This window comes from Monodelphis domestica, chromosome 2, assembly GCF_027887165.1.
Source record: "Monodelphis domestica isolate mMonDom1 chromosome 2, mMonDom1.pri, whole genome shotgun sequence".
NCBI classification, from domain to species: Eukaryota; Metazoa; Chordata; class Mammalia; order Didelphimorphia; family Didelphidae; genus Monodelphis; species Monodelphis domestica.
In genome coordinates this window covers 147541685-147560178 of record NC_077228.1, presented here as the reverse complement: position 1 = coordinate 147560178, position 18494 = coordinate 147541685, and the positions used below count along the sequence as shown (strand labels likewise).

The 18494-nt window shown below is 34.3% G+C and overlaps 1 protein-coding gene across 4 annotated transcripts in view; it reads left to right on the top strand.

Moving 5' to 3' along the window:
• FMN2 (formin 2) overlaps nucleotides 1-18494 on the top strand; it is a 473310-nt gene that overhangs the window by 39748 nt on the left and 415068 nt on the right. For all 4 annotated transcript variants that reach the window (XM_056816081.1, XM_056816082.1, XM_056816079.1 and 1 more), the window contains exon 2: nucleotides 1086-1252. In XM_056816081.1, the coding sequence (XP_056672059.1) occupies nucleotides 1086-1252 (167 nt within the window). The remainder of the gene's footprint in view (nucleotides 1-1085; nucleotides 1253-18494) is intronic.

Here is an 18494-nt window from a genome sequence, read left to right as displayed (position 1 = left end):
TTGTCTTGGTATATGGTGTTAGATGCTGATCTAAACCTAATCTCTCCCATACTGTTTTCCAACTTTCCCAACAGTTTTTATCAAATAGTGAGTTCTTGTCCCCAAAGCTGGGATATTTGGGTTTATCAAACACTAGTTCGCTGAGGTCAAGTACCCATAGTCTATTCCACTGATCCACCCTTCTGTCTCTTAGTCATTATCATATTGTTTTTCTGACCACTGCTGTAGAGTACAGTGTAAGATCTGGCACTTCTAGGCTCCCTAGATCAGTTTTCTAGAAAATAATTCCCCTTTTCTCAAGAGCTGATTGAGAACTCAAAGTATAGTAGAGTTGGGAGAATTAGATATGGAGTTAGAGTAGTTGGATTTGAATTATGGTTCTTCCACTCACCAACTGTGTGACCAGGGTAATTCATTAACTGTCTTTGAGCCTTCTTCCTTATCTGTCAAATGAAATTAACTTGGTGACCTGTTAAGTCTTTTCCCATTCTAAATCGATGAGCCTGCAATGGGTACCTTGAAGGCATATTGATGGGTTTTCATTTATATTCATATATTTTTTTTATATATAAAAGATACTTTTCTGCCTTTTTTTGTGGCAGAATTTGCTACACTGGGGCTAAATACCCAGATCTCCTGAATCATAGAAGATCAGCGCTCTTCCTAATGTATTCCTCTGTTGAGTTCCTTTTCTTTCAATGTTTTCAAAAGGAAATAAGAAAAGACATGTCACCTACCTTCTCTCCCTCCTTTCCTTTTTTCTCTTGCCTACCTCCCACCCTTCTTTCTACCTATTCCCCTTTAAAGGTGGAAACTTCTATGATTATAACTTTTCCAGGTGAACCTCTTCTGGTGCAAGTAACTAATTTTATTGTGCAAACCTTGTAGCCACACCTCCAGGCCACCAAATTGCAAAGAAGTTTGAAAGCTTCCTGTTCAGTCCAATTATTTCCTGTTGCCTCATAGAGTAGTCTTAGAAACCTGTTGCTCCTGGTGATTACCCTTGGTGCTTCTCCATTGGGGATGTTCTGAACAAGGTGATGAGCAAGCCCTCTCCTAATTGCTATATTTCATAATCTTGACAGGGCGCACTCTATTGGAAAAGCTGTTTAGCCAGCAAGAGAACGCACCACCAGAAGAAGCGGAGAAATTTTGTTCTCGGATTATTGCGATGGGTCTTCTGCTTCCTTTCAGCGACTGCTTCAGGGAGCAGTGTAACCAGAGTGTTCAGCAAAGCTCAGCTCCATTTGATGTAAGTCATGGAATATATCCTTACTTGTATTCCAGGCTGCAGGAATGGTATCTCTGATCTATAATATTCTCATCACCCTCTATACACTCTGAGACAGCACATCATACATGCTGCCCTTCCCCATTGCTCTTACGACGTTTTCTTTAGTGAGTTCAAGTACATTCCATGATTTCACATTTCCTCCCTTTTAATTTGTCAGATTTCCTTTCCTTGGCAGATAGTTATATTAACCATTTTCTAGCCTGCATCTCAATCATTGATGAGTTTACTTTCCAGAGAAGTTGTCTTTCTAGCTTTGCAGATACTTAGATACACATTCTTCCACCTGCATATTAGCATCTAATATCTTTTCTGTGATTCAGATGATGCTATTCCATAGGGTAAGAGTGTTTTTCCCACTGGGCCCAAGTTTCCATGAGCCCTTAGATACTACATCAATACATTTCATACCTCATTTATGTATTTAAATAATCACATGAAGAAGACTCTTTGTTTGCTCTCTGCCCACTGCTAATCAAGACAGTTAGTGCTCCAGGAAAGCAATTCAAAAGGTGACAGAGTGATCATTACTAAGAACATCAGGACAACTAGCTTGTTTCAAAGCGAAAGTCTTTCTCAGAGGTATGTGGTTTGTGATGGGTCTTGGCTGCCATGGGATTACCTTTGAGGACAAGTGTATAAGAATTCCGGTTACAACTGGGCTAGTGAATGATTGATTCAGCTGGATAGAGTTTAATGCTAAAAAGGACAAAATCAAGGCCTCAAATTCATACTTGTTCCAAGACCATCTGCTCTGCTAACCTGTGCACTAAATCTAAAAGGTGGGTATGCTTTTTGTTAGTATTAATGAGTTTTGGAAAGAAATGAAAGGCCTTGGAGAGAGAAGTGCTACAGAATAAGAGGAAATGTTTTTGTTTGCTTTTTTCCCCTTTCTCCCCCAGGCCCCAGAAATCCTTGTTTTTGCTCCACTTCTGTTCAGAACTTGCACTAAAATGGGTCAGTGGCTGAACAGGCTATTTTGTCACCTTCTGGCTACTTTCCTTCTGAGAGAAGTTTCCCTAGGATGTTCAGTGAATTGTGAGGCCTTCTTCTCAAGGCTATTCTTTTGTCTCTCTTCAAAGCTTGTAAGTGTTCTTTTTGTACAGGGACATGTCAGCTGACCACTGCTGGCTGGGTTTGTTGAGTACCATAAAAATAGATCCCCTCTCCTATAGGAGCAATGGGATAAATCTGAGCTTTTCCTCTCTGTCTCCTCTGACAGAGGTGTGAGTCATCGTGGAGACAGAACTTGAGGAGCATAATAAGCAGGGTGAAGGCAGTGTTTATTTCCTCTCCCTCCGTTTTGAAGCTTTTAAAGTCAATCATAAAGAAATAGGATCTTGGAGAGTCAGGAGAGACCTCTGATAAACATGAGGGCAGTTGTTGTTTATAGCCCATGATCAGCACCTGCCTTTGCTTGAGTCTCTATTCCCAAGGCAATCTATACTATTTACCATGAAGCTCAGAAACAAATAACATGACAGAACAAGGGGGAATGAGGAGGGGTTCCCAGAACATAGTAACTGTCTCTCTCACATCTATTTTTATTTTTTTATTAAGTATCTGGAGACATCTCTTCTGTCTCCCCAATTCTACCTCCCATCCAGCCACATATTGATTCAGTGAAGGACTATATATATATACACACACATATACATATATGCCTGCCTTTGGACCAATTTATTTGGAGACACCCATCACTATGTTGGTCACAGGATGATGAACTTTTTAGGCAAAACAACACTCAGTCTACTAAGTTATGGAGGGGTTGCCAATCTGCATTGAAGAGAATACTTGCATTGATGAAATTACAAAAACTTGAAGAATATATTTGGGGAGACCCATTTCCTTTACTCTGATGATCATGCTGGAGTACAGTCCTAGCAAAAAATGTCATTCCAGCATTTTATGGAGAAATATTTTTCAAAGAGGGACTCAGGTTCCTATTTCCTTTCCAGTATTTTAAGAAAGGAACCTTCTAATCTTTTTACCACCTCTCTCTGGAAAATAAGCAAACAAAAATGCTTAGTGGGGAAAAAATTGAAAAGGAGAAAAAAAATCATAGGCTCAAAAAAACCCCAGAGCTTTAACAGACCTCAGTAGAATTTTGGATTTTAGTAATCTAAAAATGAGTCACTGAAAAAAATTTGTATTTTATTCAAAGAAATATTGGAATCATTAGAAAAAAGAGGAGTCTTAAGTGTTCGCGATGGATAGACTAATGTGGAATATATCAATTGTCCATGGAAAGAAAAAGTTTTGTCCATGCCATCAAAAGACTATTAGGAAGATGTCTTACCCACCCTACATACACATTTAAGAGAGTCAGTCACTCATAGAATTAAGAAAATAGTTAGAGCTCTTACTTTTCCATGATATTATTCCATAGCAATGTTCTTTTGGTTTTCCTAAATTGCCTCCTAGATATATATAGCATCTGTTTGGAAAAAAAATTGCCTTATTATTATTGAGTTGTGGTTATTTTGAGTAGCTTAGCTCTATAGTTTATTACCAAAGAGGAGTCTTCTATTTCAAATACTTATGTTTACAAAAATCATAGAGACTATCATTTTTATTTATGACTTATAAGTGGAAACATAGGAAGTGTTCCTTTCTTATCAATGAAAACCTTTTTCATAATTTTCAAAAAGTATAAAGTAATAAATTGCTACTAACTTTTGCTGGAATTTAGCATTATCCCAATAAATGTTTCTTCCTTCATCAGAACTCATTTCAGGAGCCAGAAAAAATGAATTTAATGCTAGTGATAAAAGGAGCATCCTTTTACCTAACTAAAACTATGTTTCCTTTCTAGAAGTTGCTAAAATTTTTATCCATAAATTATTTCAGTGACTAGAAAGGAGACTCAGAAATGGAACCCATAAAGCCCAATACTTAAATTGATCATTTTTAAAAAGCCACTATTGTTTAATAGAGTTAATTTATTATTTTATCTCATTTTTGTCATATTCTTTCTTTTTATTATTAATAAAAGATTCCAGATACTACCACATCACTTCATTTTTTCATATACTTGTTATATGCAGTTCTCTAACTTCCTCCTGTGCAGGAGAAGGAGAGTGTGATCTCATCTCATATTGACAACTTGACCTAGAGGCAAGGTTAGAATGGCAGCTGGAAAAAGGCAATCATAGAGTCAAGAGATCATGAGACAGGGGACATGGTGATGTCCCCTCCACTGCCCCCTGGTCTGCCCCTCTGAGTGGCCCAGGAAAAATAGAAAGCCACCACTGGCTCCTGAGATGTGAGACATAAATTAGTGGGCAGAGGAAAGGTTTGACAAACTGAGGCAAGGGGATTTCATACTCTTTTCTTCCCATTTTGTTGCTGGATGAACTTCCTGGTGAGCCTGGCTAGGGGACCCTAAAAGCAGCCACAGAATATTGAGCTAAATGGAGCAGTGAGGAAAGTGTATCTATCTCCTATTTTCCATCTTTTTCCCTTACTACTTTTGATTAATAAAATTATTAATTTATGGATAGTCTCAGAATTTTCTCTTTTACACTCCCCACCAAAATGAACTCTAAAATGAAAGAGCTTCAAAACTAATAGGAGAAAAGTACAAGATTTTGCCATTGTTGACCAACTTTACAACTTATCTAATAGAGTTGTAGGCTTGGAATATATTTTATGGACTGCCAGGAAAGAGATGTTCTTTGGAAACTATTCCAGGCAACCTTTATCATTTGGCATCATGTAGCTAAAGTGGTTTGCAAGTCCTGAAGCACTTAACATCACACAAATGTACACTCTTATTTAATCACTATTTTCCTGAAAACCTGCTTTCTCTGCTAACTTCCATATTTCTGATAGTGGTACGTACCATCATTCAGCCATGCAACGTCTTTTATTAACCACCAGGGTTGGTGTTAGACTTTAGGGATACAAGACAAAAACAAAATTATCCCTCCCTTCAAGGACCTTATGTTCTAGCAGGGAAAATGGCAATATACAAAGAAATACATAGATAATATGTTCTTATTATACTTATATAACATAATATATTTTATTCCTATAATTGTGTTATAATATGTATATGCCTATATAAGTATACTTTTAATATTATGTTACATAGTGTGATGTATTATATCATACTACATTTGAATCTATTATTAAAAAAGATCCCAAAGCTTATATTTTAAAAGTAATCATCTACTATACTTTATTATAGCCATATGATACATCATATACATAATCTATTGTATAGCATATATGCACTTATAAACATATATAAAAATACACACATTTAAGTATATGCACATGTACACATATACATACAGCCTATAAGCACAGACACTGGTAGGAGGAAAGAAGGTTTGGAATATAGGTCAAAGAGAACTGAGTCAGTAGCTGGGAAATCTAGAGATAGAGCAAGGCCGCTGGCATCTATCCTCAATTACTCTGCCCTTCCATGTTGTCTCAGATTTCAATATAATATTGGATTTCAATGTAATGTTATAATTGCATGATTATATTTAATTATATGTGTAATATAGTATATACTATATATTTCTATATTATAAAATAACAATTGTCACTGGAATATATTACATTTATAATACATACTGATTTGATTATGCTCATATTATATGCAATTCTAGGAGCTTCTCAAAGGCAAGAACTGTTTTGGTCTTTTTTATATCTCCAAGTGCTTATCTCAGTGCCTGACACATTATGACTGTTTCCCAAATGCTTGTTGTCTGGGCAAGATTTTACTTGGCTATGGTCCATAGAGTTCATGAACAGGATTAATACGGGTAATAAGATTTAAAGTGAAGGGTCTCAATTGTTAAGGGTTTTCAGTACCAAACAAAGAAGTTTATATTTGATCCTAAGGTAATGGAGAGTAACTGAAATGTATTGAGCAAGGGAGTGACATAGTTAGGTCTGGGCTTTAGGAAAATCTCTTTGTCAGCTGGGTGAAGGATTTTATTTTGTTTTATTATTTTTATTATTTTTAAGTTTTGGAAAATTTTATTTAATTAATTAATTTAGAATAGTTTCCATAGTTACAAGATTCATGTTCTTTCCCTCCAGTTTTCCACCCCCCCCCATAGCCAATGAGCAATTTCACTAGGTTTTACATGTGTCATTGATCAGGACCTATTTCCATATTACTGATATTTGCACTAGGGTGATCATTTAGAGTCTACATCCCCAGTCATATCCCCATACAACCATGTGATCAAGCAGTTGTTTTTCTTCTGTGTTTCTACTTCCAACAGTTCTTTCTGTGGATGTGGATAGTGTTCTTTCTCATGAGTCCCTCAGAATTGTCCTGGATTATTGCATTGCTGCTAGTAGAGAAGTCCATTACATTTGATTGTACCACAGTGTATCGGTCTCTGTGTATAATGTTCTCCTGGTTCTGCTCCTTTCACTCTGCATCCATTGCTGGAGGTCATTCCAGTTCCCATGGAATTCTTCCAGTTTATTATTCCTTTGAGCACAATAGTATTCCATGGGTGAAGGATTTTTTATGAAGGAAGATTTAGTTAGGAAATACATTTAGAAGGCCATTGTAAAAACCTAGGTGAGAGTTGATAAAGGCCTGAATGAGAAGATACATGTGAGAAATATTGTAGAAGCAAACGATTGGTTGAATATGTGGATAAGTAAGAATGAGGAATCATTAAATTGTGAACATGGGGGACCAGAAGAAGAGTGCTGTAGCAATAGAAATAAGGAAATTGGGATATAAATGTGGGGTCAGTTGTTTTGAACAAGTTGAACTTGAAATATTTATTGGATACAAGGTTGAAATGTTGAATAGACAAGAGTTGATGAAAGATTGTAGATTTGCATAGCTTGCAAGGGCTGGTTTTATTGAAAGGGGAGTCATCTGCAAAGAGATGACCCTATTCAGCTCCCACTTTCCAGACAGTGGATTCCTTTATTTTCATTTTCCCTTCAATGCTTCAGTGACTCAGGGTCATTCCCCTCATGGAATCTTTCATCTTGGAGTCTTTCCTTATCAAGGCCCTTTACTACCATCCACTTAAATTTATCTTAAGTTGATCTGAGGATTCTTTTTGGTCAAGCTGTCAAAATTGCCCTTTATGTGACTGAAAATATCAACTATCTTGAAGCTTCAATTTTGTTTCCTTTTAAGAGAATGACCATTTGATAATAGTGAGAAATCTAGTGATCCCGTATTGCCTGTACAGTTTAGATAATGCAAATAAGAAATGAAAAAGTACAACATAAATTAATACCTTATGTTAAGGTGGATTTTCCCTGTGCATCTAAAATGCTTGCTACTTAACTGGCATAGTTATTTTTTTTTTAATTAAGTTGACTGGTTCCATTTCAAATAGGGAATGTTTCTCATTTCTTTCTTTGCCTGTAATCCTGGCATCTGCATTTCAGGTGAGGGTTAGGGCATTTTAAAGAAAGCAGAAGAATCCCAATTGTCCAGCTGGAAACCTCAGTATTATCTTTGATGCCTCAGTCTCTATCATCCCCCTCATATGCAATGTGTTGTCAGGTCCTATAGATTTTACCTTAATAACATTTGAAATATAACATCTGCTCCCTTCTTTCTTCCTTTGCCACCACCCTAGTATGGGTTCTCATCTTTCTTGGACTGTTACAATAGTTTGTTGTGTAGTCAGTCTCCTGGCCTGAGGTTTCTTCTAAAATCCTTCTTCCATTCAGCTGTCAAATTGTTATTCCTCAACTGATTGTTTCACCCTTTATCTCTGCCTCTCCTCAGTTAACTACAATGCTTCTCTAACACCTCCAAGAGCAAATATGAAATTTTCTCCTTGGTATTTAAAGCCCTTCATAGCTGTCAAGCTCTTCATGCTCTACCTCTTTAGTCTTTTTATATCTTCCTTATGTCCTCATACGGTATGATCCAGTGATACTGACTCTTTCTGCTTCTTGCCACATGACTTCATATATTTTGCTACAACTTCATATATTTTCACTAGCTATCCCTCATTCTGGAAATTCTCTCCTCCATTGCTTGGCTTCCTTCCAGCTAAAATCTCACCTTCTACAAGAAACCTCATCGACCACCTTCCTCTGTGATTATGAACATTTCATCTTGTATATATCTTGATTGTGCTTGGCTGTTTGCATCTTGTGCCACTCAATCTCAAAGTGTCTTCCTTTAAAGGGCAACGCTTTTCCTTTCTTTATATCCTGAGTGCTTAGCCCAGTGCCTTGCACATAGTAGATGCTTAATAAATCCTTATTGACTGATTTGTTGTTGTTGACTTATAGAGATTTTGAACTGGAAAGGAATTTAGGGAACTTTTTAAACAAAAACTGTAGATTCAGAGAAGGAAGATGATGAAAATGCTGAAGAAAGAATAGCTACAAAAATCAGCTTTCCACAAAAATTTGGAAAAGAGGAATAAGACTGGAAATACTAATGAAAGTTTATTATTTAAAGTATATTTCAGTTATTGCATTATAATAAGAAGAATGGGCTTAGAAAATTAAGGGGAAGTTATACTGACTCATTCTTGTATTTTAAACATTGATATTAAATGACTGCTATTGGGGATGAAATTTTGTCTTCCTCTCCTTTGAAAATACATTAACAGCTAGTGTAGTTCCTAGCACACAGCATGAATTCAATGAATATATGTTGATTGAATGATTTTATAAAGAGAGAGCTGGCTGAACTCCAGCTGGATAGAATTATGAGAGGAGAGAGTCCTCAAAGAAATTATTTGAGGTCAAATGCTCCAAATAAAGAGAGGAAGCTAAATCAGGAAAGATCATAGTGGTCTATGACTCAGTTTAGTCAACTGTCTGTTAGAAGAATGGTTCTGACAGAGATTGGAAAAAGATAGGCCTTGTCACAAATGGAAAAGACCAATCCCTTCCTGAACATGTATAATATCCCTGTGAAAGTTTCTCAAGAAATAGTATACCCATTCCCCAGGAAACATATTGTACTTTTCCTCAACTTTTCTGGTTAGACATTTTTTTTCCTTTTTCACAGTTTAAATCTTTATTGTAACTTCCATTCATTACTCTCAATTTCTGGGTCCAAACAGGAAAAAAATTCTTCTCCCCCATGGTAGCCTAATAATGTTGTAATAATAATAGTGTTGGGTCTAGGCCATTGGAAGTGATTAATATAACACTGAATTAAGTGAATAGTATCAGGTTATGGTTTTACAACTTTGCATCAAAATATGTAGCTTGGATCTCAATATTCCTTCTCAGAGAAATATAGTTAGGTGCATAATGGAATAAACTTTGAGTATACTAAACTGCTCCAGGATTGATGGGAGAAAATTATCATTGGATAGAGAGAGGGGAATAGAGAGAGAGAGAAAAGAAAGCAAGGTTGTGATCCCTTGTGTATAGCAGAAAGATTTCTAAAAAAGGAGGCACAAGAAATCCTAAGTAGATTTTCAGGTTTTGGTCAGAGAAGATTAATATTAACCAAATAAAAAATGCTCATTATACCGCCCTATGACTAAACAACATACATTCCTTAGGAAGAGCAATAGAGAATTGCAAGTCCTCTGGAGATTGGTGTTTGAAGAGGATTTCTGCCTTGGAGGTTAGATAGTTGCCCTTGGCTTTTTTTTTTCACCTCTCAAAGGATGCTGCTGCTTTTGGAATTCTCAGGGGTTATACATTAATTTATCTGACGAAAGGCGTTGCTTTATATGAAGGGATTTCTTTTTTCTTCATTGCTCATTAAGACTTTGGTCACCTTTTTGTGTGAGTTTATGACTGAGAAAATGCTTAGCTGAGAGGGATTTAATTGGTTTTCAGGCTATTAACAAAACTGCCTAGAAATGCTATGCAGCAAAGTAAGTTAATTCCAGAATTTGGTACTTGAAAGAACATTCTCCCCTTTTCTTCCTTAAACACACTTAGTGGTCTCATTAGAAGAAAATGAGATTCAGAATGCCTTTTTTATTCAAAAAGATCTAAAAATTGTGCTTTTTAAGAGGTATTTTAAATTCTTTCCTCTGATATCTTATCATCCTTCATTTGTATGCTTAAAAATAAACACACTTTATTCTTCTTTTCTCCTTGTCCCCCTTTCACTGTTATGAATGTTTATGGGGGGTGGGGGGAAGGGCCAGTGCTAATTAGAAAAAAAGCCTTAAATCATATAAAATAGCATAGAATAAAATTATATGTCAAGCTGATTTGCATATGGCTGTAGACTATCTTTTCTTATTTTCATAAAATAATTAAGTATGCAATTATTAATATATAGTTTGCATAATATCTGTGTGCATTTGTGACTGTTCTTCATCTACCAGTTTTGTGTTTACTAAGAATTTCTAACTTGATCTGTGTGAGGGCCGGGGTGGGGGGTGTCTTCCTTATGAATGCATACCATGGAACAAATTGATCTAATGTTGCCATGGACCCTGCCACTGAACTCAAAGCACTATTGGACCTTTCTATTTGCTGTGCTCTGAACTTTTCTGTATGTGTCACTTCTATCATTTGAATGTGAGCTTTGCAATTTGTATCTACAGTGCTTGGTACATAGTAAGTATTTAACAAATGTTTTATCATTCCTTCCTTCCTTCATTACACTATTTGTGTTTCCAGTGATGGAGGTATTTCATGCAGAATATCTTTAAAAGTTATCAATGGTTCAATCTCAGGGCTCTCATCTCTTGGTATCAGAATTTAGGAGTGAATTTAGGGCCAAGAAAGTAATGGAAAAGGATATTAGTAATGAGTACTTCCCCAGGATATTGCTGAAAGTCCAGTGAACATCACATTTATGCACCAGATTTTGAGATAAATGGATCTAGTCAGCCTTCATTTTGATGTATCTTTTCAGTTTCTCAAAAAGATACAAGACTTCCATGGTGCCCTCTGCTGGTGACTTCAAATGTTGACTTTTCTTAAAAACTAAGTTCCAAATACTGTTAACTGGGCTAAGAAAAATATTAGGCAATAGCATTACATTTGTAAATTCAATCTAATAATTTCATAATATTAAAGTTTATATGTGGAAGTTTATAAAAACAAATGCAACTACTTTATTCATTGGAAAGGAAATAGCATTGCTGATATTTTATTGCGTTTAGATATTCAGTAGAGCTCATTTTTTTGTTTTCTATAATATATACATTATATAATATAGAATGCTTTCTACATTATTTGTTACTCATGCAATATTAATAAAATACAGATGATCTATAAGATAATTGAAAACAAATATAACTATTGTATTCATTGGGAAAGAAATTATATTGGTGATATTTGTTTATGGTCAGACATGACTAAAAAACAAACAACATGTCATTACATTTGTTATACTTACTATAAGCATTATGCAATATGTAATGTGCTTTACATAGTATTTGTTATTTGTAATATATATAATAAAACATAGATAAACTTTGTTAAATATATGTTTTAGATATTTTATTATTAATTCTTGTACATAATTCAAATGTTATATGTTATGTATATCAAAGAATATCAGCTCTAATATCTAACTAAAATAGATAGCTAAATTACTACCTATAAAACTAGAGGAATACCTGTATAGTCAAGGTTAGAATCACATGATCTATCAAGACATGAATAATGGCTCATTTGAACAAAGCATCACAATTGATGGAAGAAATTTGTCAAAATTATTAGGTCACAGATATTTCTTATACACCATTTTGAGAATCCAGGGTATTTCATAAAGCTCTTAATTTTTGTCTTCCAATTTTTTGGGGGTTAAAATAAATCAGGGAGGAAAAAAAGTTGTCACTTCAAAGTCACTGTTATTGAAAATGTGCTGTTTGTAATGCAGCCCAGCATAGTCAGAAAGAGTACAATTCTTAGATATGGGATAAAGCATCAGCTCATTCACTTTGCTAATTCTATGACCATGGGCAATTCTTGATCAATTTCCTCCTGAAACAAGAATAATAATATATTTACTGAATACCTTATAGAGTTGGGTTGGACAAAGTACTTTTTAAATCTGAAAGTGCTCTTAATCAGTTATTATACATATTTGTATATAAATTATCACACATGTGATATTTTACTAACACTTGATGCTCACTTCCTCAGGAAACTTCAGGGTTCCATTTAGCACCAATGGAATACAGAAAAGAAGCATAGATAGAAAAAAAGCAATCTACTGGTTAGGAATACAAAACAACTAGGAAGCGAACAAGCTCATGTGTGCTTACTGTGGAAGCAGAAGTCACAGGAAAGGACTAAGAGCCCACATGAATAAGCATAACAGGGGAAGGGTTAAGAACCTATGCACCATCATACCATATTAAAAAACTATTTCAAATAGAATTCAGTTGACCTTCTCTCAATTTAGCATCCCAAGCAACTGAGCTGTGATTGGTGAAAAAGAAAAAAAAATCCTGGTGCAAGTTTTCATTGACTACAAATTAGAGGGGTTTGGTTTGGGCAAGCATCCCCAATACACGTGAAAAATAATTTGCAAGCTTGCCAGACAGATTGGAGACCATCAGCAACTGGGAAACTTTTGGTTGAAGAAAGGGAACTGTTTAATTACTATCAATCACATTATATTTTTGTCAATCTATAGTTGTATGCATATATGCACATATATTTTTTAGCCTAAGGTGGATTTCAGGTTTGTATGTATGTGTGAGTGAGTGAATGTGTGTGTGTGTGTGTGTGTGTGTGTGTGTGTGTGTGTGTGTGTGTGTAAGCATGGGGTTGAAGGCATGTGCAACCAGGAGTAGAAAGAAAAGGAAGAGTCACCAATTTCTTGTACTAGGAGGGAAAAAAGGTTTCTGATATAGAATTTTTATCCTTCACTTCTGGGAAACACAGAAATAAAATAGTTTATATGTGGTAATACATGAAAAAGAATTTTATCCATACATGAAAATTTATTGTATGCATAATATTTATGGTTTTCTTTTTTTAAAACCCTTACCTTCCATCTTAGAATCAATACTGTATATTGGTTCCAAGGCAGAAGAGAGGTAAGGACTAGGCAATGGGGGTTAAGTGACTTGCCCAGGGACTCACAGCCAGGAAGTATCTGAGGCCAGATTTGAACCTAGGACTTCCTGTCTCTAGGCCTGTCTCTCAGTCCACTGAGCCACCCTACTGCCCCATATTTATGGCTTTTGACAGAGTGATGAAAATTTTATTCATTTCTCAGCAAACAGTATCTTTTGATTTAAATTGGTATGTTACCCATCTATACAGAGTCTAAGAACAGAGTGAATTTGTACCGTTATTACTTTGATACAAATGTTATAATGGTAACAGTTTATAGGTTTTTGGGGGGAGTGTCATAAAAATTGACACATTGCTAGTATTTCATTTATATAACATTCTAACCACTATGGAATTGTTGTGAGTAAAGATTCAAAGACCTGGGTTCAAGTTCTGATCTTGAAACTAACATAATAATATGACTGTGAACACATCTTACAAATGCCCTATACGTTTCACTTTCTCCAAGTGTATAATGAGGGAGGTAAGTTATGTGATTTCCAAAGTCATTTCCAAATCTAATATTCTATATTTTTTAAGTAATTGCCGTGTATGAATAAAAATAAAATGCCCAGATTCAGCAAGTAGATATAAACCCGTTGTTTAATGATATCATTTTAATCCTAAAAAGGCTCTTTTCTGTAGTTTCCTTGACCTAATGTTACATTTTAATACTCAAACAGAGAAGATACCACTAGACCATTTCCAAGGTGATTCAATGGGTTCTTCAGTTTTTAAACTTGTTACTTATATAAAGGTGGCAAATCATTGATTGATAAGAGTAAAGCATATAAATAAATATAAAGGAAACCTCTCCTTTAAGTGAGTTTTGGTCCTGGCATCTAAAGGACAATTCTGCAGAGTGTCTGTTGAGAATTCGCTGCTATTTAAAGATTCTGTCTAATCATTAGATTCTGACATGTCAAGTGGATAAAAATATTATCTTGATTAAAAAAATTCAAGGTTAGAATTTGGTAAAGAAACTATATTCATGATTCTTTATAAGTCTAATTGCTCACAATAATGGCTCAACATGGTGAAATCTCAAGAACTCTGCCCAAATTCACTTACCAAAAGGAGACATGAAAATTAAAATTAGCTATTTTGTCCCTTTTCAGAAAAAGAAGCTTAAAACTATGATTGAGACTTATGATGCTACATATTGTGTATGATTGCTTCAAAAACACTACTTCCTGGAAACACCAAGTATTTGAAATTTCAAGGTCAATGATATTCACATTTAGCTGCTTTATGAAAACTGAAGTGTCAGACTCATCACAGAGTAAAATTAGATTATAGAAAGAAAAAAAATCAGAGATACAGAAAGATGTGCTTACCTTTTTATGACCCATAACCAATCATTTAAATTTGATTTGATATAATAAAAAGGAGACCAATAATGGAAATTCACTCATGCAAAGTCATTTTTATTGTTACAATTAAAAAAATATTTTAACATTAGTTGAAACCTTTTAGACAACTAATACTTTATATAAATAAATATTATCCATAATCTTGTTAGAAGCAACTAAAAAGAACTCTAAACTTTGGTTTGAATTCTGCCTCTGGAACTTGCTAGCTATGTCACCATGGAATAGTCATTTAAGCTCATCCTTAGTTTTTTCATCTGAAAACAAAGATATTACTGTCCTTAAAGTGCTGTTATAAAATGAGATTATGCATATAAATGTTTTAAAAAGCTAAAAGTGCAATTAAATGTGAATATGATTGTATACCTAGAAAATCCTAATAGAATCAACTAAAAACTAATCAAAACAATTAAACAAGTTTCAGGATATTTAAAAAAAACTCACATAAATCATCAACATTTCTCTATACTACCAAAAAAAGCCTAACAGCAAGAGAGAGAGAGAGCAATTCCATTTAAAATAACTGTAGATGATATAATAGGCCTGGGAATTTACCTGCCAAGAGAAACACAGATCTATTTGATCACAACTATAAAACATTTTTCACATGATTAAAGTCAAATATAAGCAATTGGAAAAACATTAATTGTCCCTGAAGAGACTGATCCAATATTTTAAAAAATGAACATTCTTCCCAAATTAATTTAATTATTCATTACCAAACAAATCAAAATAACCAAAAATTTCCTCATAGAGATAGAAAAAATAATTTAAAAATTCATCTGGAAGAAAAAAAAAACTGAGAACATTAAAGGAATTGATTAAAAAAAAAACTGAAGGAAAGTGACTTAACTGTACCAGATCTTAACTATCTTATTAAGCAGCAAACAACAAAATAATCTGTCATTGAGTAAGAAATGGAGTAGAGGACCATTTAGATTAGACTAGGCACTCAAGAATCAATGGTAAATGAGCATAGTGATCTACTGTTTAACAAATCCAAGGATCCATGCTTCTGAAAAAGGAATTCACTATTAGACAAAAACTGATAGGAAATCTGGAAAACAGTATGTTAGAAATTAGTCATAAACCAATACCTCATACCATATACTAAAGAAACATCAGAGAAGTTACATGATTTAGAAATAAATGATAATATTATTAATAGGGAAGCACAAAATAGATTACCTATCAAACCTGTGGTTAAGAGAATAACTTAGATCAAAACAATACATCAAGAACATTCTGAAATGCAAAGTAGATAACTTTGATGTTATTAAATTTAAAAGTTTTTGCACAAACAAAAGCAATGTAACTAAAATAAGGTAAACAACAAATTGTAAAAAAAATTGTTGTTTACCTTAGACTTCATTTCTCGAATGTATAGAAAAATTGAATAAAATCCATAAGAATACAAAGCATTTTCCAAGAGACAAATGATTAAAAGATATGAATAGGCAATTCTCAGATGAAGAAATTAAAACTACGCTCCAAGTCATTATTGATTAAAGAAATATAAATTAAAACAATTCTGAGAAACTCCCTCACACCCATTAGACTGGATAATATGGAAAAAAGGAAAATAATAAATGCTAGAGAGGATGTGGAAAAATTGGGATTCTATTACACTACCAATGGATCTGTGAACTGATAGAACCATTTTGGAGTGCAATCTGGAACTATGCTCAAGGGGCCATAAAACTGTGTATACCCTTTGACTTAGCAATACCACTTCTATTTCTGGTATCTCAAAGAGAGTAAACATAGAGAAAAAGAATTTACATGTATAGCAGCTCTTTTTGGTGTGGCAAAAACTGGAAACTGAAGGTATGGCCATCAGTTGACCTAGCATGCCAGTACTCTGAACAAGTTGTGCTATGTGCTTATAATGGAATATTATTGTGCAATATGAAATGACAGATTAGACAATCACAAAAAACCCAAACAAACATATCTGGAAAGACTTTTATAAACCTATACAAAGTGAAGTAAGCAAAATCAGGAAAACACTGTACATAGTTAACAATAATATATTATGATCAACTAAATGATTTAACTATTATAAATAAGGTAAGGATTGTGGATGATTCCAAGAGACTCATGATATAAAAAAAGGATATCTATAACCCTAGAAGGAACATTTGGAGTGTGGATGCAAATCAAAACATATTCTTTATTTCTTCTATCTATTTTTATCTAGTGTAAGCCATATGTCTTCTTTCACAGCATGAGAAATATATAAATATATTTTATATGGTAATATACATACAACCAATATCATATTACCTGACTTCTTGGGGAGAAGCAGAAGAGGGGAGGGAGAGAGAACATGTATTGCAAAATATCAGAAGATGAATTTTTTAAAATTGTATTGACATGTAATCAGGAAAAATAAATTTTATAAAAAGAAAAAAGAAAGGACTAGCTCAAGTATAAACTAGCAGCTGAATTTGAAGAAAGTTATAGAGAAGAGAGAGAACAGGCAAAAATAGGGAATGATGAATTTTCCATGTAGGCTGTAGCATAGGGCAGTGAAAGGGATTCAAGTCAGAGAATGCTGGAAAGTGAGGTTGTATTCAAGTTAAGTAGGAGTTTATTACACAAATGTAGATTTAAAAAATAATTACTTAAATGTGTAAGTGTTGCATGCCTATTGCATAGCCATTTGTCCTATCATTTCACAAATGGCTCCTATACTCCATCAGTAGAAAAACTGGCTTTGTATTATTCAGTTCCATTTTAATCTTGGTTTTTATATGTGCATTTTTATTTATTTCATCAAATACTTCCCAATGACATTAAAATGAACATTAATATTTTTAATTTTCGCATTCCAGATTTTCTCCTTTTCTCCTATCCTTCCCTTACCCACCCTTCCCTTAACCATTGGGTAAACAAGCAATATTTCAATTATACATGTGAAATAATGCAAAGTATATTTCCTCATCAGACAAGTTGCACATGCACACACACAAATATAAACACAAACAGTAAAATTTTAAAAATGAAAAATAGATCTTTCCATTTGTACTCAGAGTTCCATTCTTCTCTGGAGGTAAATAATATTTTCCATTGCGGGTTTTTTGGAACTTTCTTGGATTATTATCTTGATCAGAGTAACTAAGTTTCTCACAGTTGATCATCTTTACAATGTTGTTATTACTGGGTATCATGTTTTCTTGGTTCTGTTCATTTGAATTTGCATCAGTTCATCAAAGACTTCTCAGGGTTTTCTGAAGCCATCCTGCTCTTTAGTTCAGTCATTCTCCAATTGATGGATACTTTCAATTTCCAATTCTTTGCCACTATCAAAAGAGCTGCTAAGAAACAAGCTTGATTTTCTTTCCATTCTCGCCTCCACTTCAACATAGATGCAAAGTGCAATGGCAAATCATTTCGAATTTATATAAATGCAGCAAAAGCCACAAAAAGGTCTACTGTGAGAAGAAAAAGTTTCTCTTAGTTGTCAGTAGAAAAGAGCGTTTTAAAGAGCAAATGAGAGCCATTTGGTTAAAGTCCAAACCATTTCTGGAGTTGTCATAATTTGAAAGACTTAAAATGTATTGATTACTACTCATAAGGCAGAGCCTTGTCAATGCAGCTCATGCTTCAGTTTCAGAGGAAGAGTTAAATTGCTCTGCAAAGTAATGCAGTGTCAGGAAAAGGGCCCCTTGCAACAGTGCAGGAGACTTACAACAGCAATTTTTAAAGAAGGTTCAATGAATAAGAGATGCTGAAACTTCTTCCTGGAGGAGTTAGTTTTTTCAGGATAAATATAAGGGAAAGAGATTGAACAGGATGAAGCATGGAAGATATGTATTAATTTTTTCTGGGAATGGTAAGAAAAAATAGAAAGAAAGGGTGGGTTA